This window comes from Athene cunicularia, assembly GCF_003259725.1.
Source record: "Athene cunicularia isolate RWA chromosome 14 unlocalized genomic scaffold, athCun1 chr14_part1, whole genome shotgun sequence".
Classification (NCBI taxonomy): domain Eukaryota; kingdom Metazoa; phylum Chordata; class Aves; order Strigiformes; family Strigidae; genus Athene; species Athene cunicularia.
The window spans coordinates 13,802,299-13,827,028 of NW_020799118.1; the positions used below are offsets into that span (position 1 = coordinate 13,802,299).

A 24,730-nucleotide genomic window follows, 5' to 3' on the forward strand; every position below is an offset into this window, starting at 1 on the left:
GGGGAAACCCCTGTAAATGCTAGTGCTTTGAAATGCTTACAGCTGCTATCACATAAAACCCATGAAAGGATTATTTTCGGAAATTTTGCTGGCACGACCATAAGGTCATACTTTATTGTCAGCCAAAGTCATACTATTTGGGGGAAAAGTGTGTTGAATTTGTTCAGTGTTTGGTGCTGGCTTCCCGTGTCCCAGGAGCGGTGGAGAAGGGGGACAGGGGGTCCCCCCCGGATGCTCTGTGAGCAGCAGTGGGGTGCGGAGGCAGCTCTTGGGGTTCACTGTGGAGCAGAGCTGGTGTTCAGGCAGTGGTGAGGGCACCGCAGAGCACGCTGAGAAGTTGGTCATCCTGATTTAGGGTGTGAGGTAATTTGTCACTTGTAGTAAGTTGGTGGTAGTTTATGATGGAGGTTCCTTTCCAAGAGCTTCTTACCGAGGGTCCTTGGGGTGCGGTGTGTGATCAGAGATGTCCGGCGCCAGGACAGGTAATGTGAGGAGCAAAACCACTTGCAGTAACATTTATAAGTGTAATAAACCAACGGCGCAATTAAAGCTGTGAAATGTTCCCAGGGCAGAAAGGCTCCTGGTGCCAAATGCTGACTTTTCTTGGTTTGACCTGCAGTGTGGATGTGTCTGGGGGACGGTGCCTGCCGGGGGTGCCCAGGAATGCGCTGCCTGCCCAGGAGCAGAGGTGCTGGCAGGGGCTGAGGTGCGGGCAGGGGTGAGGGCAGGGGCTGAGGTGCAGGCAGGGGCTGAGGGCAGGGCCGTATCACAGCCGCACCCAGGGCACAGCTCCTAAAGCCCTAATGACGGCTGGGCAGCTGAGCTCCCCGGTTTTGGTTTTATTTCAGTGCTCCCAACAAAACAAGCTAATATCTACCCAGTGCCTGGAGCCATTTGGAAGCAGATTAAAAGTTTTCATCGGCTCTTCTTAATAGAGCCAGATAAACCAGGCTAATAGTCATGTGTTGAGTTATTGAAGGGAAGTTCAGGTAATATGCAATCACCTTTAACCTTCGGCTTCCTAAGACCTCCTGCCTCGCGATTGTTTGTCTGTGGTGTAAACCATAGTCCAGTTCATAAATTATTATGTAGTTCCACTAACCTTAATGCAGTACAGGTTTCACGGTGTTTCATTTTGTAGTGTAAGCTAATTCTGGCTGTGCACACAATAAAGCTCCAACGTTGCTAGAATTAACCCTTTCCCTGACAACTATACTGGTAAGTAAATTATCACTACTTGTACACTAGTCTGTGTTTTATTCATGGGTGTGATCCACATGGAATTCTCTCTTTTTGCATATTCCAAGTGAATCTAAAAAATTCCCTGAGCAAAACAGAGCAGAAGTTTTTATAAAAAATGTTTTAAATGTTTAAGATGTCATTTTTAGAATTCAAACACTACTGTGATGATTTCAGCCCAAAATTTATGGTTAACAATTTTACGCCGGGGATATTAGAAAAATGTATTTTGTTGTAATGTCACATACAGTAGTCTGATATTTTTAAATTAAATATGAGCCAGTTGATGCCATGCATTGCGCGTTGTCGTCTCCACTGGCCATGGAGGGTGCTCAGATGTTGGGGGTCTCTGCTTGAGTCTGCCTCCTTGTCTGAAGTGTCGGGAGGTGCAGCTGAGCCCCCTCTTGAAACAAGAACATCTGAAACCGCCAACCGAGCCCAGCACCGTCCCGCAGAACTGTACCCGTCCTTCGTTGGCGTAATTTCACTATGAGTGAATTTTATGCCAAGGGGTGTGATTGCAATCTTGAACTCATTCCTCAGTGCTTGCGGGTGTGGTGGTGTGTGGTTTTTTTAATCCTGGTGGCTTTTGGCTTTTTGGCTACGTTTTTCTGTACTTTACTCAGAATTGCTGCCGGAATATGACAAACCTTGCCCGCCTAATGCATTGTTTCGGGCTGCTAAAACAGGGAGTAAGGAGCCTGCGGGCTGCCCTCCTGCTGTGCAGGGGCGATGCTGCCCTCTGCGGGAATGCCGGCCCCCCCAAACCCCACCAGCTCCCCAAAGCCCTCTCATCCTCCCTCACTCTAGCCTCTCACCCTGCTTTTCCTCCTCTGCCTTCCCTCAGAAAGCCTCATCGCACAGATCGCTGCTGTGTGTTGTAGTCACGCCGTGGAATGACCTCGTGGTTAGTCTGAACTGCAAAATACCATTTTTGTCTCACCATCAAGCATCTAAAATTGAAGCATTAGACCAGCGCTCCTCAGCAGTCTCTATCTGTTGTGGATTTTGTGCCCAGCTTTCCCCTTTTTCCCGCTTTGCCTAATGTTTCATGCTGGGTCTCAGGATGGATTCAGCGCAGTTTCTCAGGGTGCTGGTGCACATGGGTGTGTTGCTCACTCCCACGATGTGGGGAGCAGAAGCTGTCCTGTAAAGAAGAGCATTTCCACTGATGTACAAGTCTTGCCTTTATCCACTGCTTTATGATACCTTGGAAATATAATAAGCTAATAGATTCATATTGCTTTAATAATAATAATGATTGTGCATTCATTTAATAATACATTAATATAATGTACTTAGAATTTAGTTGTAAGTGGTGAATTTTTTTTTCTGACAACCATCCATGGAATGGATTCATTTGTATTCATACACTTTTTTTAATCACAGCTATTCTGATTTTCTTTCTGTAGTTCCTTCTTCTATTCAGCAGTTATTGCTTTCCATTTCAGTAGCAGATATCCTACCCTAAGGTGAGCGGTGGCTCTGATGCAGCACAGCTGATGGATAAGAAAGGTTGAAAGCCTTTTGAAATGAAGCGCAGAATCCTGTTGCTTGCAGGGACTCTGAGTCGCGGTAACAGGAGGCCCGGTACACAGGCATTTCAGGGGTGTTTATGCCCAGACTGCTTGGCAGGTTTCATATTTGGACTTTGACATTGTAATTTTTTTTTTTACGGAGAAGCCGTGAGAGATGAAATTCAGCTATTGCTGTTGGACAAAGCAAACCTGACAGAGGAGCTGCCGTTTTCTGCAAGCGGTTGCCTTTCGCCTCGCTCTCCAGCAGGCCTGTACACCGGTGTTCTCAGCATTTCTTGTTTTTGGAAAAAGTTATTGCTTCATTAGCTCTGCAGGACCTGGATCGCATCCATGAGGTGGGAGATTTGCACCAGAGGAACTGGACTGCCATTGAGGCCTGCCTCGGCTCTGATCTCTGTCCAGCTGGCTTTGGAAACCCTCTGCTTTCTTGGTCCTCGGTTCCTTCTCCTAGAGCTGGATCTGATCCCCTGTCCCGCTCTGCCGCGTTGGCTCACCTGGGAGTCCCATCCTGACCCCCTGGCCCAGTACCCAGCACCACGTTACCTCCTGCTCCCCTTGGCATGAGCCAGACCACCCCCCACGCTTCCCATTGCTCTCTGCCCACTCCCACCCCGCTCACGGTGCCCCTCTTGTATTATTCCACTCAACCATGTAGTACAGACCTTGCTCAGACCAAACAGGAGTTTCTTACAGCCTCTTCATCCTGCTGCAGCCAGACTTAAAATATAGTAGTGTTTCTTAGGAGAGAGCCATGCTATCTGCCAGCTCTTCCCACTGGGCCAGAGCTCTTCCAGCTGGGTTCCCTGCCCTTTCAAGGCCTCCTCTTCTTCTAAGGTGGGTGTCCATCACTCTTCTTCTTCACGGTCAAGCCAGAACAGAGGTCCTTGGTTTCTGGAGGTCCTCGGTCTCTGGAGGTACTTGAAGGCCAACTGTGGTTCACGTTATTGTGGTGTCCTCTGAAAGAGGGTTCTCAAACCTGCAGAGCCATGGGTCCTCTTCTCCTGGCACCCAGCATGGTACTAATCAGGGGAACTGTCCTAATCTCTCCTTTCTCAAATGGGCCACCCAGACGCTGGTGACAAAACGTTCAGGACAACGAGGCAGGAAGATTTGGCTATACTTTTATTTGGGTTTTTGTCACCTTGTTGCAAACACTGCATGGTCCAGCATGTCTCTGGACAGCTTTTCCCCCACTTCACTTTGAACAGTGAGTAATAACCAACTTGCTGGTGAAAACAGGAATGAGTCTGCGCTGGTACATTTATTCCTGCCCTCAGACTGCCATGTGCACAACTTCATCGGGATGGTGAATGCCATTTCTCCATCCCCTTTCCAGCCAAGGGCTTAGCCCCCAGGGTGGATTCCCTTGTACAGTGGTTTGCAGGTTCTGCTGGCTCTCCAGGGAGCTCCTTTCCTCTCTGACATTGAGTAACATAATTATTGTTACCTTCCACTGACACTTGGCAACTGAGTAAGAGACTCTTTTGCGTTGAGTCTACATCCACTACAAAACCAGAGTTAGAAGGCATTTGATATTTCTCCAGGCAGCCAAGTCCTCAGCCAGGTATTTCCGTTGTCAATTCTTCTATTGTTGATTATCTATTTCCTTATCTTCCCTCCCAAAATTTTCTTTTCTGCTCCAGGCATGGCACAGCACATTTACAAACAAGGCAGCAAATAACTGTAATTGTCCTGAGGCAGGTATGAAATCATTGATTCAGAAAGTACCAGGAAACAGGACATTTCTCAGCTCCATTCCATCTCTGGAGCCTTTGCGGTTTCGTACCTCGAATGAGCTCTTAATTGGGGTAGCAAGTCTATTTTATAATGCTCAATTTCAAGGAAGAAATGCTGTTACCAGCAAGGCGGTTCCCAGTGGGGGGCTGCGGACAGTCACAGGGGTAAGTAACGGAGTTTCCAGCAGTGGACAAACTCACGGAACACAGTGATATGGTTGTATCATGTCACATAGATTGTACCAGTGTGGTTGCAGAAGATGGGGAGATGGTACGTGTGGGTCCACAGCAAGAGCTGGGTACAAAGCCGCTCCTATCTGCATTGTCACTCACATCTCCTTAGAGCCATCTGATTTTTTTTCTTTTCCAAGAAGTCCATTTTCCTCCCGGCAGCAGCAGCCGCCACTGTTAGTTTTTCCATATCCACCGGGAACCACACTCCTCGTTAAAGCTGTTCCAGGGCAGGATGAGGGGAGGGATCCAGTTCCTTCCAACAACACGCCGTGCTGCTCGCAGCAGGCACGACGCTGGGGCGAGCAGAAAACATTGACCCATTGAGGAGAGCGGCGGCACATACCTGCGAAAGGCTCCTGGTCTCCTTGCTGCAAGCTGACACCTATTGGCACCATCTGCACAAAGAATTCCCTAAAAATTTAAGAATCCTCTTTAAACATAACCAGAATAAGAACAAAAGCCTAATTTTCATATACCCGTTAGCTTCTTTGTGACCAATCCAGGGAGCCCGGGAAAGGAGTCCTTCAGGCACTGATTTGCCCCTACTCCTCCCCTTTCCTGGCTTGTTTATCTGTATTTATGAATTCATCCAAGTCTCAAAATAGTTTGGAAAGTCAGTTGCTCTTCGCTTTTCTCCTCAAAGCTTATGAGGAGGACAGTGAATTTTTAATGAGACTCTTTCAGAGTGTTTGCTGGCTGTGGAAAACCAAAGTGCTGAAAACAAATTCATACAGAAATGAATTTTAGAACTAGGCTATCCTTGAGTTCCCTTTGCAGTGACTTAACTTCCATTCTCCTGAACCTCCGCAAATCTTTTTGGTAGTTGGTATCAGTTTTCTAGATTGCCAAAGACCTGATTTCTCCGAGTAAGGCAGAAGGATCATAATTATATCTACCATGTGGGTCCTGTGGCTGTGGCTTGCTAGGGTCTGTGTCCTCACAGGGAAGAATGAGAAATTTATTTACATTCAAAGCTCTTGGCGTCCTCCATCCAAATGTGGCAGTGTTTTCCTTTTCATCCTGGGAAGTGCAGGCTTATAAAACAGCACTTCTGGGCACAGCTTTTCCTTCCTGCCTCCCAGTTGCATTGTCCTGGGGACCAGCTGGACATTCAGACATGCTGCAGGTGAATGGGGTGTTGGAATCACATTTTTGGAGTTCAGTCCTTTCTAAGTCAAGATGTACAATTGGATAGCCAGTTCAGATAGAATTACTTTAGCCCTTAGCGCTTTATAACAAGCGCAGGACTGGGTTGTTGCTCTGCCTGTGGCAGGTATCGGATGGAGCATCTGGGAGAGATGTAGACTTCCAAAAAAGGTGTGTGCAACTGCAGGACACTTCTCTACTTTGGTTCACGAGGTCAAGACCCTGTGCAGACGCTTAGTCAGGTTTTAAATACATATTTGTTGATGCAGTATGTATTTTATGAAGTCAAAGCTTTACACATGAAATTTATGCATTGTAACTGCTTGTGTGTGTGTAAAAAAGCTGCTGCAGTGGACCAAAGCTGGCGCTCCCTCAGCTGAGGAGCAGAAGAGTGTGTTTATACCACGTCCATTGCTTTGTCGGTTGGCAACATCAGAAATGAGTTTCATGTGCACTGAATATTGAGAACTTCTGCTCTGGGATAAGACTATCGAGTCTTTTTTTATTATTTTTTAACTGGAAAATTCTGGTTTATTTCTTTATTCACGTGGGATTGCCTTCAAGTAATTAAGTTCTACAAGATCAACCACAGTAATGTTTATATGGAGAAAATTATTTGGGTAGTTTTGATACATGTGCTGGCAGTGAGGCGAGGAAGTGGAAAAAACGGTTCAGTGCGGAGGGGAGGGATTGTTGGGGGGACCAGGGTGAGGGGCTGGGGCTGGGGTGACGTAAGCTCAGCTGCATTCACAGTCTGGGTGCCTCTACTAAAAGCTGATGACAGATTGTAAAGCCTCATCCTTATTGAACTGAAGTGGTCCTCCTTTATAAGTCTGATTAAAATGATCCCTGTCCACATTTTTCTTTAGTGTTTCCTCCGGGCGGGGAGGTGTCACGAACTCTCTGGTCCATCTGCCCCGAGGGGCTCTCGGTGCTTTCCGGAGTTGGCCGCTCTTCCCCTGTTTGCTAGTTTGTTCCTGATCCCTGAGAATGAGAAATTACTAACAGTGGTACCACTTACCATGAAGCAATGGTTAGCAGTTCATAACTATTTTTTTCCCCTAAATATAGGAGGAAATTGCTGGCTATGGTGAACTATAGATGTTTATAGGCAAGTGCTGTTAAAGAGTTTTACTTCCTGGCTTACTTATTTGTAAATTTTATTTTAATCAATGCATCAACTTGGAAACATGTTAATCACTCATATGTAGGTTCGAGCAACTCTTTTCTTCTTGGGCTGGTGCATACTTTTAATGCACTGAGCTGCTTGTGTGGGCAAGAAGCTTACTTTTTAAATATTTTATGGAAGGCACAAAGTCTCAAAGGTGTTTTATGTGGCAAGCTAAAGATGTAATTTAATAACAACAAATAGTTGAGGGGTTATTCGGGGAAAGTTTGCCTCTGTGCAGAAATGCTGAAGAATGTAATGGAAAATCCAAATTACCTATGCATGGCACGCTGCTTTCTCTTGCCCCCCAAAAGGATGAGCCTGTGGCTTTATTTCATTTGACTGCTCTTTTTTGGTAGAGTCTGATCCGAAAGTCTTTACTTTTCCCTGCTGGGTTTCTGTGGCACACGAGGTCACTGGCTGTGGGATGTTGCCCACTGCTTCCACTCCTGCATGGCCTTCAGGAGAGGTTTCCCGAGGCGGTTCAGGGGGTTGGACCCACTGACCACTTGCTTATGTTGGTTGTGATTATATTAAACCACATTTCTCTAGATAAGGAATTTTTTTGCTCTTTCCAAAAGCCCACGTGCCAAGAGACTCACTGAAAATTTGAATTTTGACTGGGGTCGGGGGGGGTGTGTGGGGGTGGGAAGAAAAATCTGATGTTTTAAAAGTCTATATAGGCATTTTCTGCTCCCACTAGGTATGCTCCTTCTTGGCACTGAGTTAGAAAATAAAAGATGGGCTACAAACCCTGGCTTTTCCCTCCTGGCAGCATGCAGGAGCTCAGGGTACTGCCCTCCTCCCTCCGAGATAACACCCGCGTTGCATTTCAGCTCCTGGTGCCGTCCAGTAATGAAGTTACGCCTTACAGAGGAGAGGGATTATAAAGGAAATGTAAAATGATTTGTAACAGAAGTGGCATGAAATGTCATTATAAGAGAGGCGGTGGAGGCGGGGGGACCAAGGGATGGGAGACCCCTCTTCTGTCCTGGCCCATGGCATTGATTTAATATAGCGTTGATTTAATACAGCGTTTTAGCCACATCCATTTTTGTATTCCTTTCCTCCCTTATGTTATGCTGTGTCTTTATTAGGCTTTCTGCTCTGATCTCTCACTTCCTCGGTATTTCCACGGCATTCAGCATAACTGGGTCCCAGACATGGACAAGCTGCTATCCAAACAAAAATACCAGGATTTTTGTGCAAACGCACTTGGGATGAGCAAATGGGACAGCTCTGAGCTCACTCTCACCTTCTTGTTTGCTCTCTCTTGGCAGTCAGATGCTCAGGACTGGGCTTAGACAGTTGGAATAATCCGTAAATTATTGGCAAAAATTGTGGCACATTGCACAAGACTGTGCCGTTTTGGGCAGTAGCTCTGTGTAACAGAGCTGTATGACTTTGCTCTGCATTGCAAATCTGAATTATTTAAATACTTGGGTAGGCAGAGACGTGCGTGGGGGTGGCCTCATCCTAACATTGCTCTTTTGCTCTCTGAATTTCTTGTGGACAGTCGCGTTTGCTTTATTTTGTCCTTGATTTAAGTACAGCTGGAAAGGCAGCTTAGACTGTATTTAATAACTAGTCCTTCAACACAGAGAGGTGCAGAAAGTAATTTGTCCCCTTGCCAAGCACCAGAAAGAATGGGCATTTTGTTCTTTGCTTCACAGTGATTTTACCTGGGTGTATTATGGAAAGAGAGAAAGACTTGTGCTACTGTTACCCTGCACGCTGTGTTGATTTATTGAAATTGGAGCCTGCAAGTGTGAGTCGCGAGGTACGTTCTGACATGGAATTTCTAGGAGAAATATACAATTGGCCTGGTTATTATTTTTTCCCTCCTCCTTTCATTTGGGCGTGTTTCCAGCTTTTGCACTGAGGAACAAGACTTTAAATTAGTCTTGAATTTTAACACAATGCAGCTTTGCCTTCATATTTCCAGCGTTTTCTTATAAAGCATCTGAGCTTGTGTTCTTGTTTCATCTCCATCACCTTGCTCACCTGCTCTAAAATGGATAGTTTCTTCTCTTTTTGCTTTTTTTTTCTTTTTCCAGAGGAATGGATTAAAAAGGGACTGCAGGCAGTTGTCATCTTGGGCTGAAACTGTGGCTTTGCTGGGACTTAAATGTCATTGTCCCCCTCCCTTGGGCATCTGCATGGGCTCCAGTTGCCTTTCCCAGTATGCCCATCCAGGCAGCCCATCATCTTGACAGGGGAACTCCCGATGGAGCCAAACCTCTCCCGGAGGCAGGATTTGCCTGTTTCTGCCCAGTAAGTGTCACTGAGGCAATGCCACGTCCTGCCTCAGAGCAGGCGGGCTGGGAGGAAAGGAGCCGGGCTGGGCTGAAAAGGGGTTTTATCAGATTATTGAATAGGAGCCGACTGCTTGCAGCAGAGCAGAGCAGTAGAGGTTGGGTGGAAGCTCGGACATCGCCTGTTCCAAGCCCTGCTCACACATGGCTTCAGCAAGCTGGCGACGCACTGGAATATTTTCTCTTATTTAGGCAATTCTTAGATTGTTGTAGAAACTTTGGCTGCTGACATTGCAGCACGTGCTCCATACAGCCATTTTACCTACAAGATGAATGGCAAAACAGAATAAATTTGTTGGGCAGTAGCAGAACTTTATCTCTTGTTTAAGTAAAAGCAGATGTAAAAGGCAAGAGGAGGGTTTGTTGGGTGAGATGGTGTAGCTGATCTTTTTTTGTAGGGCTTTAGTTTGATTTATGTGCTCATATTTATATATAATTTTTGTATCTGCTTCCAGAAGCTGATAAAGACATTGAAAATGCAGTGGGATGAAAATGTAGGGATTAGAAATGCCTGTTGGTTACGGGTAGCAAGGTCTGAGGAAGGCACTCGGCCCAGGTTCCAGAATAAAGCAGCAAAAGAATTGCTGCTCCGCATCGGGCGGGCGTTCGCGGAGAAACTCCTCCTGGTATGTACAGTTACCAGAGGAGGTTTCATTCAGGCATTACAGTCACAGATACATAACTTAAGAATCGATCAGTGTTTTACAGAGGGAGGACACGGGGCAGCTGAGCGTTGGCTCCCGTGTGGCAGCCAGATGTGCGCTGGCACTGGGGGGCTGGAGGAGCTGAACCCTCTTGTGTCTCCATACGGCCTAATAAAGCACGGGGTGCACTGGCTGTGGAAAAATTGATGCAGATGAGAGAACCACAGGGAAGGGATTGTTTGGAGACATAGTGCTGTGTTATCCATGTCTGAGATCTGTGAAAAGAGTAAATTCCCTGATAGCAACTCTAGTTAATTTATTTCCTCTTAAGCTGTGTTAAAATACATGAAGACATCCTTCTCTTAATTATAATTATTAATTATAATTCTCTTGCCAGCATTTATGTGGGGTTTTTTTCTCCTATTCCTTATTTTTATAGCAAGAAATTCAGGGTATGTTGTACTGATTCTTCCAGACTTACTGACTTATTTTGTATCTCCTTACTAGACACCTAGGTTGCTTTATCTCCCGTTTTAAATTATTCACTGGGCAGGTTTTACCTCAGAGAAAAACTGATCTCAGAACTCTGCAAACCCAGCGGGGCTACACTGTGAGCAAGCCTTGAGTCTGTTCCCATTAACAAATTCTCAACAAATAAACTGGGGATTTGAGCACTGCAATGCTTAGATTTGAATCTGTACTTCCCCATTAGTGGGTTTATGTTAATTAGTATAGTGGGTTTCTGTTAATTATCCCACATAGTTATTAACAGTATCTGTGATCGTCGAGTTAAAGCACTTCCACAGGCTGTTGTTTCTCCATGGAAAACATATCTGCTTCTTGACATGTGTAGTAATTCAGCAAAACACTTCAACACGTGCTTGCTTTGAGCAGTCGTTTGCCGATGGATCGGCACCGGCACGGCGGTGGTGGCCTGGCACAAAGCAGTGGTCGTTGCATTGGGATGGTAAGAGGCAATTTTTGGGAGCACACGGAGGGCAGAGAGCTGATGCTGCTGGTGTGTAGAGGCTGTGGCAACTCAGCACAGGTCCTCGGTAGTCCTCCCACTTTCCTCTCTTCCAGTTTGATCAATGACAGAAAGCCGCCTTCCCTCTCCGGTGAAAGATCAGCTCCCAAGTAATGATGTCCAGCTGTACTGACAAAATGTGATTGCTCATCAGTTTGGTTGATGACTTAATCTGGGGCTGATTAGCATCTTGGAGACTGTCCAGACAATCAAAAATGATGCATAATTTTGCTGCAGGCCACAGTTTATTTAACATTTTAGCATCCTCCTGGCTCTTGCGTAGCAGCAGGGGCTCGCGTTGCAATGCATGTTCGCTCTCCAAAGGGCTTGCTTTTGGGGAGGCTGAAGCCAGGCTCCTGTCACAGGGAGGAGGGTGTGAGCTGGAATGGCTTGGCTTTGTGTCACTGGGTCGTAGCTGCAGGGGATGTGTCACTGGCTGGGGCCTCACCAGGCAGCGGTGCAGAGCAGCCCATTGCCCAGAAGTCTGCTGCACCCTTGGGGTAACGATAAACCCATAAGAGCAATGAAAATCCTACCCTTCCCCCCCAGACCTGCTTTCTTAAGCATCTTAATACATTTTCTGTTTCTTCTTGCAGCTTCCACATCATCACCCCAACAAGACTTTCTGCTACCAGGGTGGGGTTTGGGGAACAGGAGTGAGGACAAGGCCCGGGGAGACGGACACAGGGACAAGATCTGCCTCTGCTGGGAAGGCTGAGCCGTGGGAGAGGCAGCCCAGCTCCTGCCTGGCAAGGGTTAAAGCTGGAGCGGGGACTGTTGGAAGAGTTCAGTTGTTTCACATTAGGCCGGGGCGGCCCTGGCTGCCTTCCGTGCTCTGGGAGCCGGGGGCCGAGTCCCCAGTGTTAAATCTGCGTAACCGATGCCGTACAACTGGCACCAGCCTTGACCACAAGTGGCCGTTAAAATAAACATCCCTGGGCTTAACTGACAGGCAGGCTCAAGGAGAAACAGGCCTGCATGACGGGGAATATTAAATACCCAGCGAGAACCTAACTTCATCAGGCAAACACACACATAACCCTCCCCCTCGCCGCCCCGGCATCACCCCAGCCCCACGGCATCAATGGGCGCAGTGTTTGGGGCAGGCGCGTGCCTCTCCCGGGGGGTGACGGACTGGTGCCAGTGGTAGAGGAATATGCAAGAAATCCATCCCCAAAACCCAGCCCGGGTAAACACAGCGGCACGAGCCCCGCGGCGGCACAGGGACCGGCTGGCATGGGCACCACGGCACCAAGCAGGGAGGCAGAGCCAGAGGAAGGGGACTGCCATCCCTCGGTTGCTCGAGCTCTGAGCTCCTGCTCCGCAGCATTATTTGGCGTTGGGAAAGGAGGTAAAAGGCTTTATTAAAAATGAGACATTTGGCTTAGATCTGCAGTCTTATTTATAACGATGATTTGCAAGCTCTCCAACTCAGGACAAGTGTGAGGGCATTATTACGTCCACGGGGATAGCGGAGCGACACATTTATTGGGTGGAATTAATCTGTCTACAGAATTTATTTATTTATTTTAGAAAAGCAGAAACAAGCAACGCTTGCAAAACAAGCAAGGCAATTACACAAGTGCAAAACTTGATGGATCTCGAGGCAAAAGGATTTGAACGCTGAGACGCGTGATGGTTGGTGCTGGTGGGAGAGACTTGACCCAACCCTGCAGGTGACCCAAAACTTCTCTTGGTTAACAAGCGACTCCATCACATGCTGCTTAAAATCTGTCACGTTCTTGTGCTGGAAGGTAAACCACTAACGTTATTAGGAGTGTACTGTAGAACTTTCCATTCCTAGACTGTCCTTAAAAATATAAGTAATTCCTATTTTTACCCAAGGAAGGCCTAGAGCAGGATGAGGACATTTATAGCAAGTGCACTTTTGTACCCAGATATCCAAAGTTGCCCAAACCTATTTCCTGGCATCAGAAGAATTTAATATTTCTATCTATGTCTCTCTGTGTGTGTATGACTTCCTAGCAAATTGTCATGTCTTTGTAAGAAGTTGCTATTTTAACCCTTTAATTTAAAAAAAACTGTTATTTGAATGATTTCCACACGAGAAGATGCAGTGCCTGTTTGAATGGCCGTAGAGGTGCCGTTCGTTGGCAAGAGAAAGCAGAATCGACTGCTGGATTCATCCACCCATTGAAAGAGTTTGTGCATCGACTCCTCATGGCAAAGGGTTTTCTAGTGAATTGTTTTACTTGTCCTAAATTCTTTCAGTCTTCATCCTTTGTTACTAGGGAGAAGGCTTAATACAGAAGTAAGCTCTGCTAAGCTTCTGGCTACATATTTGGGACAGCTACCTGGTTTTTCCTGCTTTCTTGTTCGCACAGGGAGCAGTGGCTAATGCAGGAGGTAACATTTGCTGCTCCCCAGACCCTTCTGCTTTGGCAGATTTTTTCTTTGTTTTTTTCCCCTAGGAAACAAAAGGATTATTTTTATTCCATCCTGCTCTGTAAGTGCTCTTCAACCAACAGGAGATTCAGGCCTGAAGTCTCCTGAATCAGCCACCGCGTGTTCTGCAGAGCTGGTGCTTCTGGCAGAGCAAAGCAGCCTTAGCGTGAGCATCACTGAGTGTCCAGTGAAAGGGATGAGTAACTCCTGTGCCCATTTAAAAGGTCCTTTTGACCAAGTATTGCAGACAAATCTTTTTGCCTGCTTACACCGTACCCAGGAGTTGTACTACTTCAGCTATAGAGAAATGGTTAAATTTCTCTAGAAATGGTTAAATTTCTCTAGAAATGGTTAAATTTCTCGACTAGAATGGGCAGAGTCGTCCTGGTGTTCATATCAATGTAGTTTCTAGAGGAGAATAGGAATAAGATATACTACGTTATTTTATCTATATATTCAACTTGGATTGAATTGGCATAACCATTTTGGATTTTAAAAAATTGCATCTTCATTATAAACATGCAAGACCTGTCACTTAATTGGAAAATGTATGTGGCAGAGTTGTCTGGTGTTACTGCTGAAAAATGGGCTGGAAGAATACATGAAATAAGGTGAGAATGTGTTAGAAATCTCTATTTCAGTGTTTAAAGCAAAGAGGTGAGGTCCACAGGAGCAGAGACATCTTCTGTCTGCTCCAGGAAGTACTTGAGAATACTACTCAGTACAGAAGGGTAGAGTAGCTCCATACCCTGTACTTTCTCAAATTCCAAAGACCTTTATTTTCATTTTGCTCTTAATGACTATTAATTGAAGAGAAAAGAATGTGTTAATCTGGTGTCACAACATGTAGAGCAGGGAGGAGCAGACTTCACTGATGCTGCCCACCCCAGAAGCCTTGCCCAGGGCTACTCAAAGGCTGTGTGCTGCGACTTGTAGGCAAAACATGTGTTCCTAATGATAGTCATCCATTTTTGCACCTCTCTGATGGAGTGAAGAGTCAGTTCTGGGGGTTTTGTTATTTTGGAAGGATTTGGGGAGGCTGTTTATGTCTTTGTACAAACATTGAGGAGGATGGATGGGATCTGACCATCTTCATCTTGTTTCACCCTTTCCAGCCTTGCAGAAACCACCTGGTCAAGTGTTGGGACTATACTTTTGTTTCATTTTAATATGAAAGTTTCAATTTACATTATTATTCTTCTTTTTCTGACTCGATTCAAAGCATTCTCAGTAAAACCGAGGCGACTTGCAGAGCTAACCAGCACTGGGATGCCTTTCACACCATACCCCCAGCCCCTTCCACCCCTTGGGTGTTTCATTGATAGCAACAACTGCTCAAGCCAGCTGGCTGGTTGAAATACCCACATTTGATGTAGATGATGTTGAGTATTCTCTGTCTCTCAGGCAGTTGGAGAGTTAAACAAGGCAGCCCATGATGCCAAGTTCCCCCTCCTGCCCCTGGATTTGGCTGTGGAGCACGGTGGCGTTCCAGTTCGGAGAATTCAAATGACCATCCAGGTAGTTGGTTCCTAATGGCACAATTTACCCTTTGTGAACACGTTTTATGAAAGATCCCACTGTTTGTCTCAAGTTGTGAAAAAAAAAAAAAAAACAACCCAAAAAACTAACCCAACTGTAAATGTCCAGGCCACAAAACTGCCTAATCCAAACACAGGCACGAGCTGGGGGCTTTGCTGGCGTTCGCCGCCCGTGGGTTTTGCCCATGTGTTCCTTGGCCTGGTGCTGAACATCATATTTATGAGCACACACGGAAAAAAAAAAAAAAAAAAAAAAAAAAAAAAAAAAAAAAAAAGTCCTCTGAAGGAGATATGATCCTGGTTTTAGCACCGGACTTTTAAAAAGGAAAAAAAGTGAAGTAATGAGGGCCTTTGGGAGAGCAGCCATGGTACATTTTTAGAGTCGTGAATGGTAGGTTAAAGCCCTGGGTCTGCCTGAGCGGGTGTAGCAGTTGGAAAGATGTTCTTCCACCCTCTCTCTAAAACAGTGGAATTTCCCTTCAAAGCACATCAACAAAAAGAGAGAAGGGACCATGCTGCATCGCACGGGTCTTTGGTGTAGATGGGAAATAGGCACTGGCTGGTTTAGGGGGCAGACCCACAAGGATGCTGTGACCCTGCCAGCTCTGTTACCTGTGCATCTGTATCTGGGGCTTTCCCTGCTGCAGGAAACCTCGCAGCCTCCCACACCGGGAAGGAGGGAGCACTGGCACCTTTCAGAGGAGAGCAGAAGGGCTGAAAATAACATGGCAGCTGCCACGGTCATCCCAGGTGCTCACAGGGGTGGCAGATACCCTTCTCAGCAGGATATCTCCCCTTCCTGCTGCTTGTTCTCAACTGGATGTAGTGGAGTTGTACCTGGAGACCCAGAAAATTTACTTTTAGATCCTCAACAGGGAGAGCAGGCTCTGATCTTGGCTTATGGACTTCTTCCTAACTGAACGCAAGCTTGTCATCTTTTTATTAACATGTCAGTTTTTCCTCCTTCTCCTCCTCTCCTGACCATCTTCTATGCTGTAGGTTCAGCTTCAGCTGCTCAGGGCAGCCTGTGATCTGTATTTTTAGTACTTAAATTGGATTTTAAACACTTTTCTGAGCCTTTGATAGTTGTGGCTCTACCTGTTGGCAGCAGAACACCATCACAGCCCAGGGCTCTGAAAATTCTGATGAAAAACTTTGATTTGCAAAGCAGTGGATGGGAGTCCTGGGGTAGCTTTTGGCTCCTGTGTCAGGGTTGTCCCTGCAGGTTGTGGTTGTCCATTTCCCGTCACAGGCAGCATCCTGGTGTTGTGTCCAAAGCTCCCCTGCTCATCTGCTACATCCAAGGGCTACAGCAAACCAGATAATAATCCTGGTTTGAAACAGTGAGCTCAGCAAAGCAGCCCTGCACGACAGCATCACTGGTTCTCTGCTGGGTGGTGTTAAATATCCTTTTGTTTGCAGTGATTTAAAAACACGCTAATTTGATATAATTCCCCGGCTCTGTTATCGACTAGAGCATAACAGGAACTCTGCTGAAAAGGTCAGAAAATCCCAGTTTATAGAAAATTCCCGCGGAAAAATATTATGGTAAAATGGTCCAGAGAAGACCATGCAAGTGACCTTGCAGAGGTCATAGAGGGGAATCATCAGAGGGATGGGCAGAACAGGATTAGCCAGGGGATCTTTGAGGTGCCAGAACTCTCAGGGAGATGGGCTGTTGGACCCAGAGGTCCCATCTGGTCCTAGCTAGAGTTAAAAGCATGAAAGTTGCTCATTGCTGGGGTGACCCATGCTCTTTGGGTGGAAATGACATCCTTTCCTTTGAAATGTTTCATACTCAGGCAGAATAAGGAACTGCATGAGCTTTTCTGCTGGAAATGTTAATCACTGTCATCTCAGCCCACTTGATGGTGGAGCTTTGTGTCTTGCAGTGATGATAAATGCTTGATATGGTGTCCTGGCTCTGTTTTCTCTCATCTGCGTATTCCCGGGATGTGGCAGTGTAACTGTTGCCTGTTATCTGATTTACCAGTTGCTTGTAAGGGGGTACCCAGTGGGAGCTGGCAAATCCATCATCATGCTCATGTACCAAAGTGATACCCCTAGTCTGCAGAAGACTAAATGAACCCAAAAGTAATGTGTATTAAAAGAAAATGTAAAATGGCAGAGGCCACATGAACTAAGCAGAGGTATTTTCTAGCTGTCTAGTCTAACGTTTGGTATCATTTTTCTCTGGGATTACAGGGGCTTTCACCTCATAAATTTGTGCCTGTTTGAGGTCGTTAATCTTTCTTTACATGTTGCCCTGCAATTTTAGAGCTTTGCCACCATCTGGGATCACATTTTAAATGGAGTTTCCACTCAGTACGTTTCTTTTCATGAAATTATTTATATATAGAGAAATATATAATAAATATATCAGGGCTAGGTTGTTTTTAAACATTTTCAGTGCTTTCGCAAGGGCTTACCTTGTGTGGAAAAACTTGTCTTCTCTAATAGAGAGCCGTAATAGTGACCAATTAAAGGATCACATTTGCAATATGCTCTTAAATGGCAATTTAATATATTGGTGAACAACCTGCCTCACGATCTGCCAGGGAAGGTGAGCTCCATCAGAGAGCACTGGGCCAGGGAGCACGTTTCTGTGTTGGAAAATCTTGGGAGTATGAGACACACAGGGAAGGCCCCATTTGATGGCAACTGGATATCAAAACCTGGAGAAGGATTGCTGCACCTCCCCATTGCCCTTGGGATGGGTCCTTCTGGGTAAGCATCTATTGCCCTTAGCTCCTCTTTCTTACAGACCTTCCAGCCTGGTCCGCTCCCCCTACCAAACGTGAGCCATCTCCGGGGCTCTCAATAAACAAACCTTCTGCCCAAAGGCATCAATGACCCGCAGTTGGTTGCACCAGCTTCTTCTGGCCCCTCCAGAGCCAAGATGTCTGTTCCAGGCCCTGCTAATTATTTTAAAGGGATTTTGAACAAATAAATAGCCTGAACAGTTCAGCGGTTCTTTGTGTAATTTTAGCTCTGGACCCCTCCAAGAATGTACAGAATAAATAGGTGAATCTGTAATGCATCCACAATTAACTCTATGTACAGCGAGCAGTTCGGAGACATGCTATGGAGGAATAGTGTCAATAAACAGGTATGCTGTGGCCCGTGGAAATGTGGTCTTTGTTATTGGAGAAGGACAGCTCTGACCAGGAGGTAGGGTGCAGTCTGGAAAAGCAAACAGTGCAGCTATAGAGCCTTCTGCCCCCACCCAACTTGTTGGAATTCAAAACTCCATCATTTCAGTGTAGCCCTGGTAAAGTACATCCTTGCACGTGCTGGTGTAAATTGGGGCTGACTCATCATGAGCAAAGCTTGAATTTGTAGCTAAATGTCATGGATGTGGTAGGAAGGTTTCACCTTCACTGGTGACTTTGCAAGTACAACTTTCTGAACAGAAAAAAAAAAAAAAAAGTTCCTTGGGATATTTTGTAACGTCGAGGCATGAAATTGCACAACAGAATTTTCTCCCAAGACCCTTTCCCCGCCGGCATTTGTAGCCACATGTGCAGCCATCATTCCCCAAGAAACCCAATGCCCAGACGTGAATCATTTCTCTGATTTTTCATGCTTTTAACTTTTCATTGCTGAGGCTTCACTCAGCTGGGAGAAGTATGGACCTGTTTCAGCTTTGAAAAACCTTAGACGGAGGGACGGCTGGGGAAAGGAGTTAAAAATGAAACAGCAGATTTATATATATAAAAAGTAAAAATATATGTTCTACATCTGAAGTTTATTTAGGTCCTTTGGGAGAGTGGCGCGGCACTACGTCTCTACTAAATTGCCAACATTTTATGGTCGTGCTGGCACTGAGTCAAACACACATCTCCTTGGCTTGGGTTGCTGTCTTAAAGCAGGCAGATTCCAGTATGTTTTTCTATGAACTGAATATTACTATTGACTGGACAAGGGGAGCTCTGCCCATCAAGAACGTATAGGTAAATTTTCTTTTTAATAGACCTATCGAGACTTAATTATTTTGATATTATGTTACTGAAGAGCCAACCCCTTGTGACCCACCTGGACATTAGATCTCTGTGCATTTTAAGACAGATTAACTTTTGAGTTTTTTCTTAAGATTTTATTTTGATTGGAGTCATAGTAATAATTAGAAAGTTTTGAAGGGCCTATTTTTAAGTGGTTGTGTATGCAGGTACATTAGGAGCATGCACATGGAGCCTTTTGCACATGAATATGTATAAAATATACACGGCACAAGGTACCGCTGGGATTTACGTGAGAGACTGAGCAGTTCACTGCTCAGTTTCCTTTCAAAACCCTTGCCTATGTCTGTATCTGTGCAAAATTGCTGTGTTGTTCATCAATCAAGGCAGCTGCACACGTAGTGCACCCACCACAAAGCCTCACCAGCAAGGAGGCAGCAGCTCTCCGTAATGTCCCTCCGTTATGAAGAAGGGTGTTTTGCAGGAGTCATCAGTTGCTGCACAGCATGAGACAGTCTGACTTCAGTCAAGACACGCTTCTTCCCACACTTCCCAGCAGATGCGAGTGACCCAGTTTATCTCCTTTCTGCTTGCTGCCTCTTGCTCTTCTGCACGGGGCTGGGAAGCCATTTCTGCTGGGGCTTGGGAGAGTGGAGCTTTGATCTGCAGATGCGTAAGGAGGAAGGGTCAAGATCTGAAGCAGAATAGACTGGCAGAGAAACAGCCTCTTGGATCATGTTGATCAAATTATACTCTACGATGGAGAATCCTTTTTATTTTTTGGTCTGAAGTACAAGAGAACCGAGAGCTTTTCTTTGAAGCTGAGAGGATGAGTTCATGCCTCAGTGCCTTGGGAAGTTGGAGTTCTGTGCTTTACAGTTCATCTGCACCTTCTACAAACACTCGGGAAAACACTCAGTAGTAGCTCTGAGCCTGCTTTTCCAGGGTACTGCTCTTCTTCACACCTTTCTGTTTGTGCCAGAGGCTTCCCTCTCTTTTGACTGTTGGAGCCTCCGGTGCCCACAAGCTGTTACTGAAGTGTTTGTTGCACCAAGTTAATCCTATTTCTTTTGATGGAATAGTTGCTTCCACTCATCATTTATTCATATTTGCTGCTATTCCATTTCTTTCTGTTTTTCAAGATTTTTCTGACATTAAGTGCACTAAGATTTGTGTATTTTGGTTAAGTAGGTGCCTTTCGATGGGAAAAGAAATAATAGTATCTAGAGCGTATAGGAGTATTTATGGCTTGATTTGTTTTTCACCAAGCCAGATTTCTGTGATAGACATCACATGTTTTGAAAGGTTGTCCTTAGTGTTGTTTTAATATTAATGCCAAGTATACTTTTGGTTATCTGAATCAATAGATAATCTGAGTTTATCTTGTGCAGAGAGGTGGAAGAATGGATTTTTTTGTTCGCCTTTTTGAAACTGATTCATTCATAACTTGCTACTGGTTTTTGAAAGACGCCTTATGAGTTGGAGCTGTTGAGGCACTCCGATGAGTGATCAGATGCAGCACTGAGTCCTGACACTGTGTCACAGTTTATTGTGAAGGAATGTAAAAACCCATCCTTGCACAGGATAAAAGTTACTTGATATATCTCTGGGCTCCTCCTCATTTGTGATCTGGAGAAGACAGGGGCTTCCTCCAGCATCGCGCTCCCGTGCCACCCCGTTACTTGCCTGGGAGTTGTGCCGCTCCCGCTGTAATAACAGTCCCGGCCCTGTCTGAGCAGTGGGTTGTGCGAGGACAATGTGGGACTTGTTTTCACATACACGTGTAGGAGAGCCTGGAGATTTCCCTAGGCTGATCTGGGGTATCTAACACTGGGATTACATACTCTGTCGGAGTTTATGTAATGCTATACCAATAAGGAGGCTGAGAGGAGAGACCCTGTGCATTTACAGTCCCAGAGAAGAGCGTTTACTCTGGTGTATAATAGCCTTCTGTTGGGTTTTAGTAGCGTATAGTTTAGTAAATTAGGAGTCTTCAGGTACTTAGCACTTTAATGGTTCTCACTAAGAACATAATTAAACCATAGACCCCTTAGGGAGAAAAAACGGTTTATTGTGCATATTTTTAGAATCTGTTACCAGCCCTCATAAAACCTGGTAGATACAAGCCAGAGAACATGCCTTAGCTGGCGACCCAGAATCCATTCAGCAGCCCCCGCCGAGTCTCGCCCCGCAGTCACACGTTACAAATCTGCCCCGTGAATTATGGAATTAATTTTCCCCAATCCGATTTCAAAACGCATTTGCAGCGCAGTTTTTCTCTGGCTGCTGGAGGTGTGAGAGAGGCAGAAGGTTTATTATATTGCACCTTGTGCTGACACATGAAGCTGGTTTTTGCTAATCATTTTTTTATTTAAAAACATTTTATGTTTCACAGGGGTATCCAGAAATGGGGCTTGTGGGAGACACGAGCTTCACTCTGTTCCTCTCACCGTACGTCTGCCTTGAGCTTGTTTATTTAGTTGCATCTGACTTGGAGCTGCATTTTTCTGCGTCTATGTGTGTCAGGAGTTCAGAGTTCTCGATGTAGGGGAACTCCTGGCTGCTTCCTAGGATGCTTCTCCTTGCAAACCAGCCACAAAGCAAAGCTTAAAATCCCCAGCAAAACAAGCCGGGTGAAGTGATCCTGGAATGCTTGTCCCTCCTCCCGGGCTCTGACAGCGCCGCCTCCGACACCGCCGCGATGTTTCCGTAGGATATGATTACACTGGGAACGCACTAGGCATGCCTGTGGTGGGCAAGTTTCCTCTCTCAGCCCAGCGATGCGCCCCAGGGGCTCTCTCCCAGCGCCAGCTGGGTGCTGTGCAGCGGGACCCACCGGATGGGGTGTCGGGTGCTCCCATCACCCCCAGGTAGCAAACAGAAACCAGAAAGCTTTCCAGCATCACATCACAGGTGCCTGAGCTTGGGGCCGCGGTGATTCACACGTTGCTCTGGGTCTTTGCTCTTGCCTGAACACCCCTTCCCAAGTAAACACGGCTTTCTCCCCGGGAAACCTGTGCAGCGCTACACCCGCGCTCACAGCATCTGGAAGGCATTGGGAGGAACACACACACAGAGCACTCTCCTCCCCCAGCAGCCTTTTAACGAATTTCTGATACGTGCGAATCGCTTCTCTATCGCTGCGTTTCGCTTTACATATTCAAGGTTTACACACCGTCGAAGCGGCTGCAGTGGTGGGGAGGGTCCCTTACTGATAGCATCCCCAGAGGCACCAGCGCCAGTGCTGCTCTTAGCAAATGCATTTCTTTCCCTCTGTCAAAAGAAACACCGAGGAACCGTGTGTTATTAGTGGTGTGTCTGCTGCTGGTTTCAACTTTTGGTCTTGTCACTGGAGTTCTCTTGCCCGTTGCACGGCGTTGCCCCCACTGATACCATGCTAGTGTCAGCGCTGATAAGGTGAGGCGTGGCAGTGCTGTAGCACCTGGGAGTGAATTATTAACCCCCCAGATTTCTGTGCTTCTCTTCTCCTTTTTCCCCATTTCTACTTCAGAATAAGAATCCGGCTGCTGCTAACAAGCATTAACCGCAGCAGGCCCGGGCTGGGCTATTTCCCGCCAGCTCGTACATGGCTGCTTCATGAGCCCAAACCAAGAATTTTCTTCTGCTCCTTGTCCCACTGCGGTGGGACTAGGGTCAAGAATTTTATCTTTCTGCCCTCAAGCACAGGAGGTTGTGGGGGATGATACCTTGAGTCCCAGCCCAAAGCAACAAGCAGGATTTGCCTTGGTAGATGAGGGCATCAGCCTGTGATGGAGGGGAAGGGGTGGAGGAATCCAATGGCATGTTCAGTAGCTAAGGATGGTCTTAGCTTTAAAATTAAACAGCCACAGTCAGATGTCCAACTGCACAGTGCCACCACATCGTGAGATTTAATTACCTATGTAAGTGAGTGTGTAATTACATGTGTAATAGTGCCTGTTCTCCGTGGTCCCTGGCCGTAAGTGCTGCCTGCATCAAGGGGAGCAGCTCCATGACATGCTGCCAGTGGGGCCACGGGCAGTGGCTGCATTGCAAGAGGGGGATAAACATGAGTGCTGCCTTCCTGTGGCTCCAGCCTGCTGGGTTCGGGCGGTTACGTGCTGGAAACTGGGTCACCTCAGGCTAAACACTACACCTGGTAGGACTGATGCATCATCTAGGTCAGTTTTGGTTAAAGCACTTAAAAAAAAAAAAAAAGAATCCAAGAAGGCAACCTGCCTTTTTGGAAGGATAAAGGCATTTCTCAGCAGTTTGGGATCAAGGTAAGAAGATCTCTTTGTGAGCCTGCCTGACGTTCTAGGAATGCTCAAGAGCAGTCCAACAAGGAGATTAACTCAAACCAGGTCCCGTGCGGAGGGGAAAGACCCTTGGTGGCACCCGGGGCTGCTGCTGCCCCGGGAGGGGGGAGCCCTGACCTCCCCCCCCCCTTGCCGGAGCGGACTTGGCAGAGCTCCTTGACCCCGACACTGCTCCATCCGGCGCCGGTGTCCGAGGAAGGAAGGATGCGGTCTCCTGTCCTAAGGGGTTACAGCAGCCTCAAATCCATATAAAGCAACAACTTTATTAATCCCAGCTTTGCTAATAAGGAATTACAATAGTTGTGGGATTTGGCAGTGGAAGCACGGTCAGTTGCCATGCATAGTACAGTATTTTCCCTGTTTTGTTTGTATTTTAGATTTAACTACAAATAATTTAAAGATGTGTTGTGTCTCCTTCAATTAAAATTTGCATCTTCATCCTCTCTTCTTTTTTTGTCACCATTTTAAAACAATACTAATAAATTTGAGCTTGTCAGATAAGCTAAGATAAATCATTCTTTCTTTTTGCTAAAATTGCAGCATTTCTTAGGGTGGCAGTTATTAACATATCAGGATTTGGTTTTGTTTCCTTTGTAAAATTTGCAGCTTTATTGTAGTGGATGGAAGATCTCCCAGTGTCAAAAAATTGCAGGCTGATGGAAGAATAATATTGTCACAAGGCCAGTATGTAAATACCTTAAACCAATATAGCATGTTTAGAGGAATTACACTTTCCTCTCCCAAATTACGATTTTGGAAAGCAACTCTACCACCACATTTATTTCAAATTTAAACATTTTGAAAGAATATCTCCTAGGTTTTGAAATCTGGTTTCCATTCCTGGCTCTGTTTGACCTACTGTGTGACCCTGAGAAAATCTTTTTCTCAGTTTCTGTATCTGCTTAGTTGCTCTGATGATCTTCAGCACTCATGCAGAGCGATTTAACATCCGTCGGCGTCGAGCTCTGTGTAACATTTTAGTATTAACTAATGGTGGATTTAATTTAAGATGGATGGGGTTTGGTCATGATGAAAAAAGAGAAAATTATGACTGGTTTTTTAAAAGACATGTTGCTTTAAAAAATCCTTGGATTTGCATGAAAACAACTGAATAATTTTCTCTAAAAAGAGGTGAGTGCCCAGAGGCAAAGTGTGCTTCTTCTGTGAGCAAACTTGGGGAAAGAAATAAGGAAAAAGGCCAAGAGACCCTGACGATGAGACTTGGAGGGGGATTGATTCTTTTTTTTTCTTCCATCTTTCAGACGCAGCCAGTGCCCAACCCCATCGCCTACTTCATGCATCGCTCGCCATGGTGGTTTCACCAGTTCGAGACCCTGGTCAATCACTTCATCGAGCTGGTGGTGCCCTTCTTTCTCTTCCTGGGACGACGGATGTGCATCCTACACGGCCTCTTGCAGATCCTCTTCCAGGTGAGATGCTCCCGGGTTTGCTGCCTAAGGGTATTGTCTTCACCCAGGATGG

At 46.0% G+C, this 24,730-nt stretch overlaps 1 protein-coding gene across 1 annotated transcript in view; it reads left to right on the top strand.

Moving 5' to 3' along the window:
- The window catches only part of LMF1 (lipase maturation factor 1), a 193,596-nt gene that overhangs the window by 106,431 nt on the left and 62,435 nt on the right, over window positions 1-24,730 (top strand). The window contains exon 4 of the mRNA XM_026858874.1: window positions 24,511-24,678. Within this exon, the coding sequence (XP_026714675.1) occupies window positions 24,511-24,678 (168 nt within the window). The remainder of the gene's footprint in view (window positions 1-24,510; window positions 24,679-24,730) is intronic.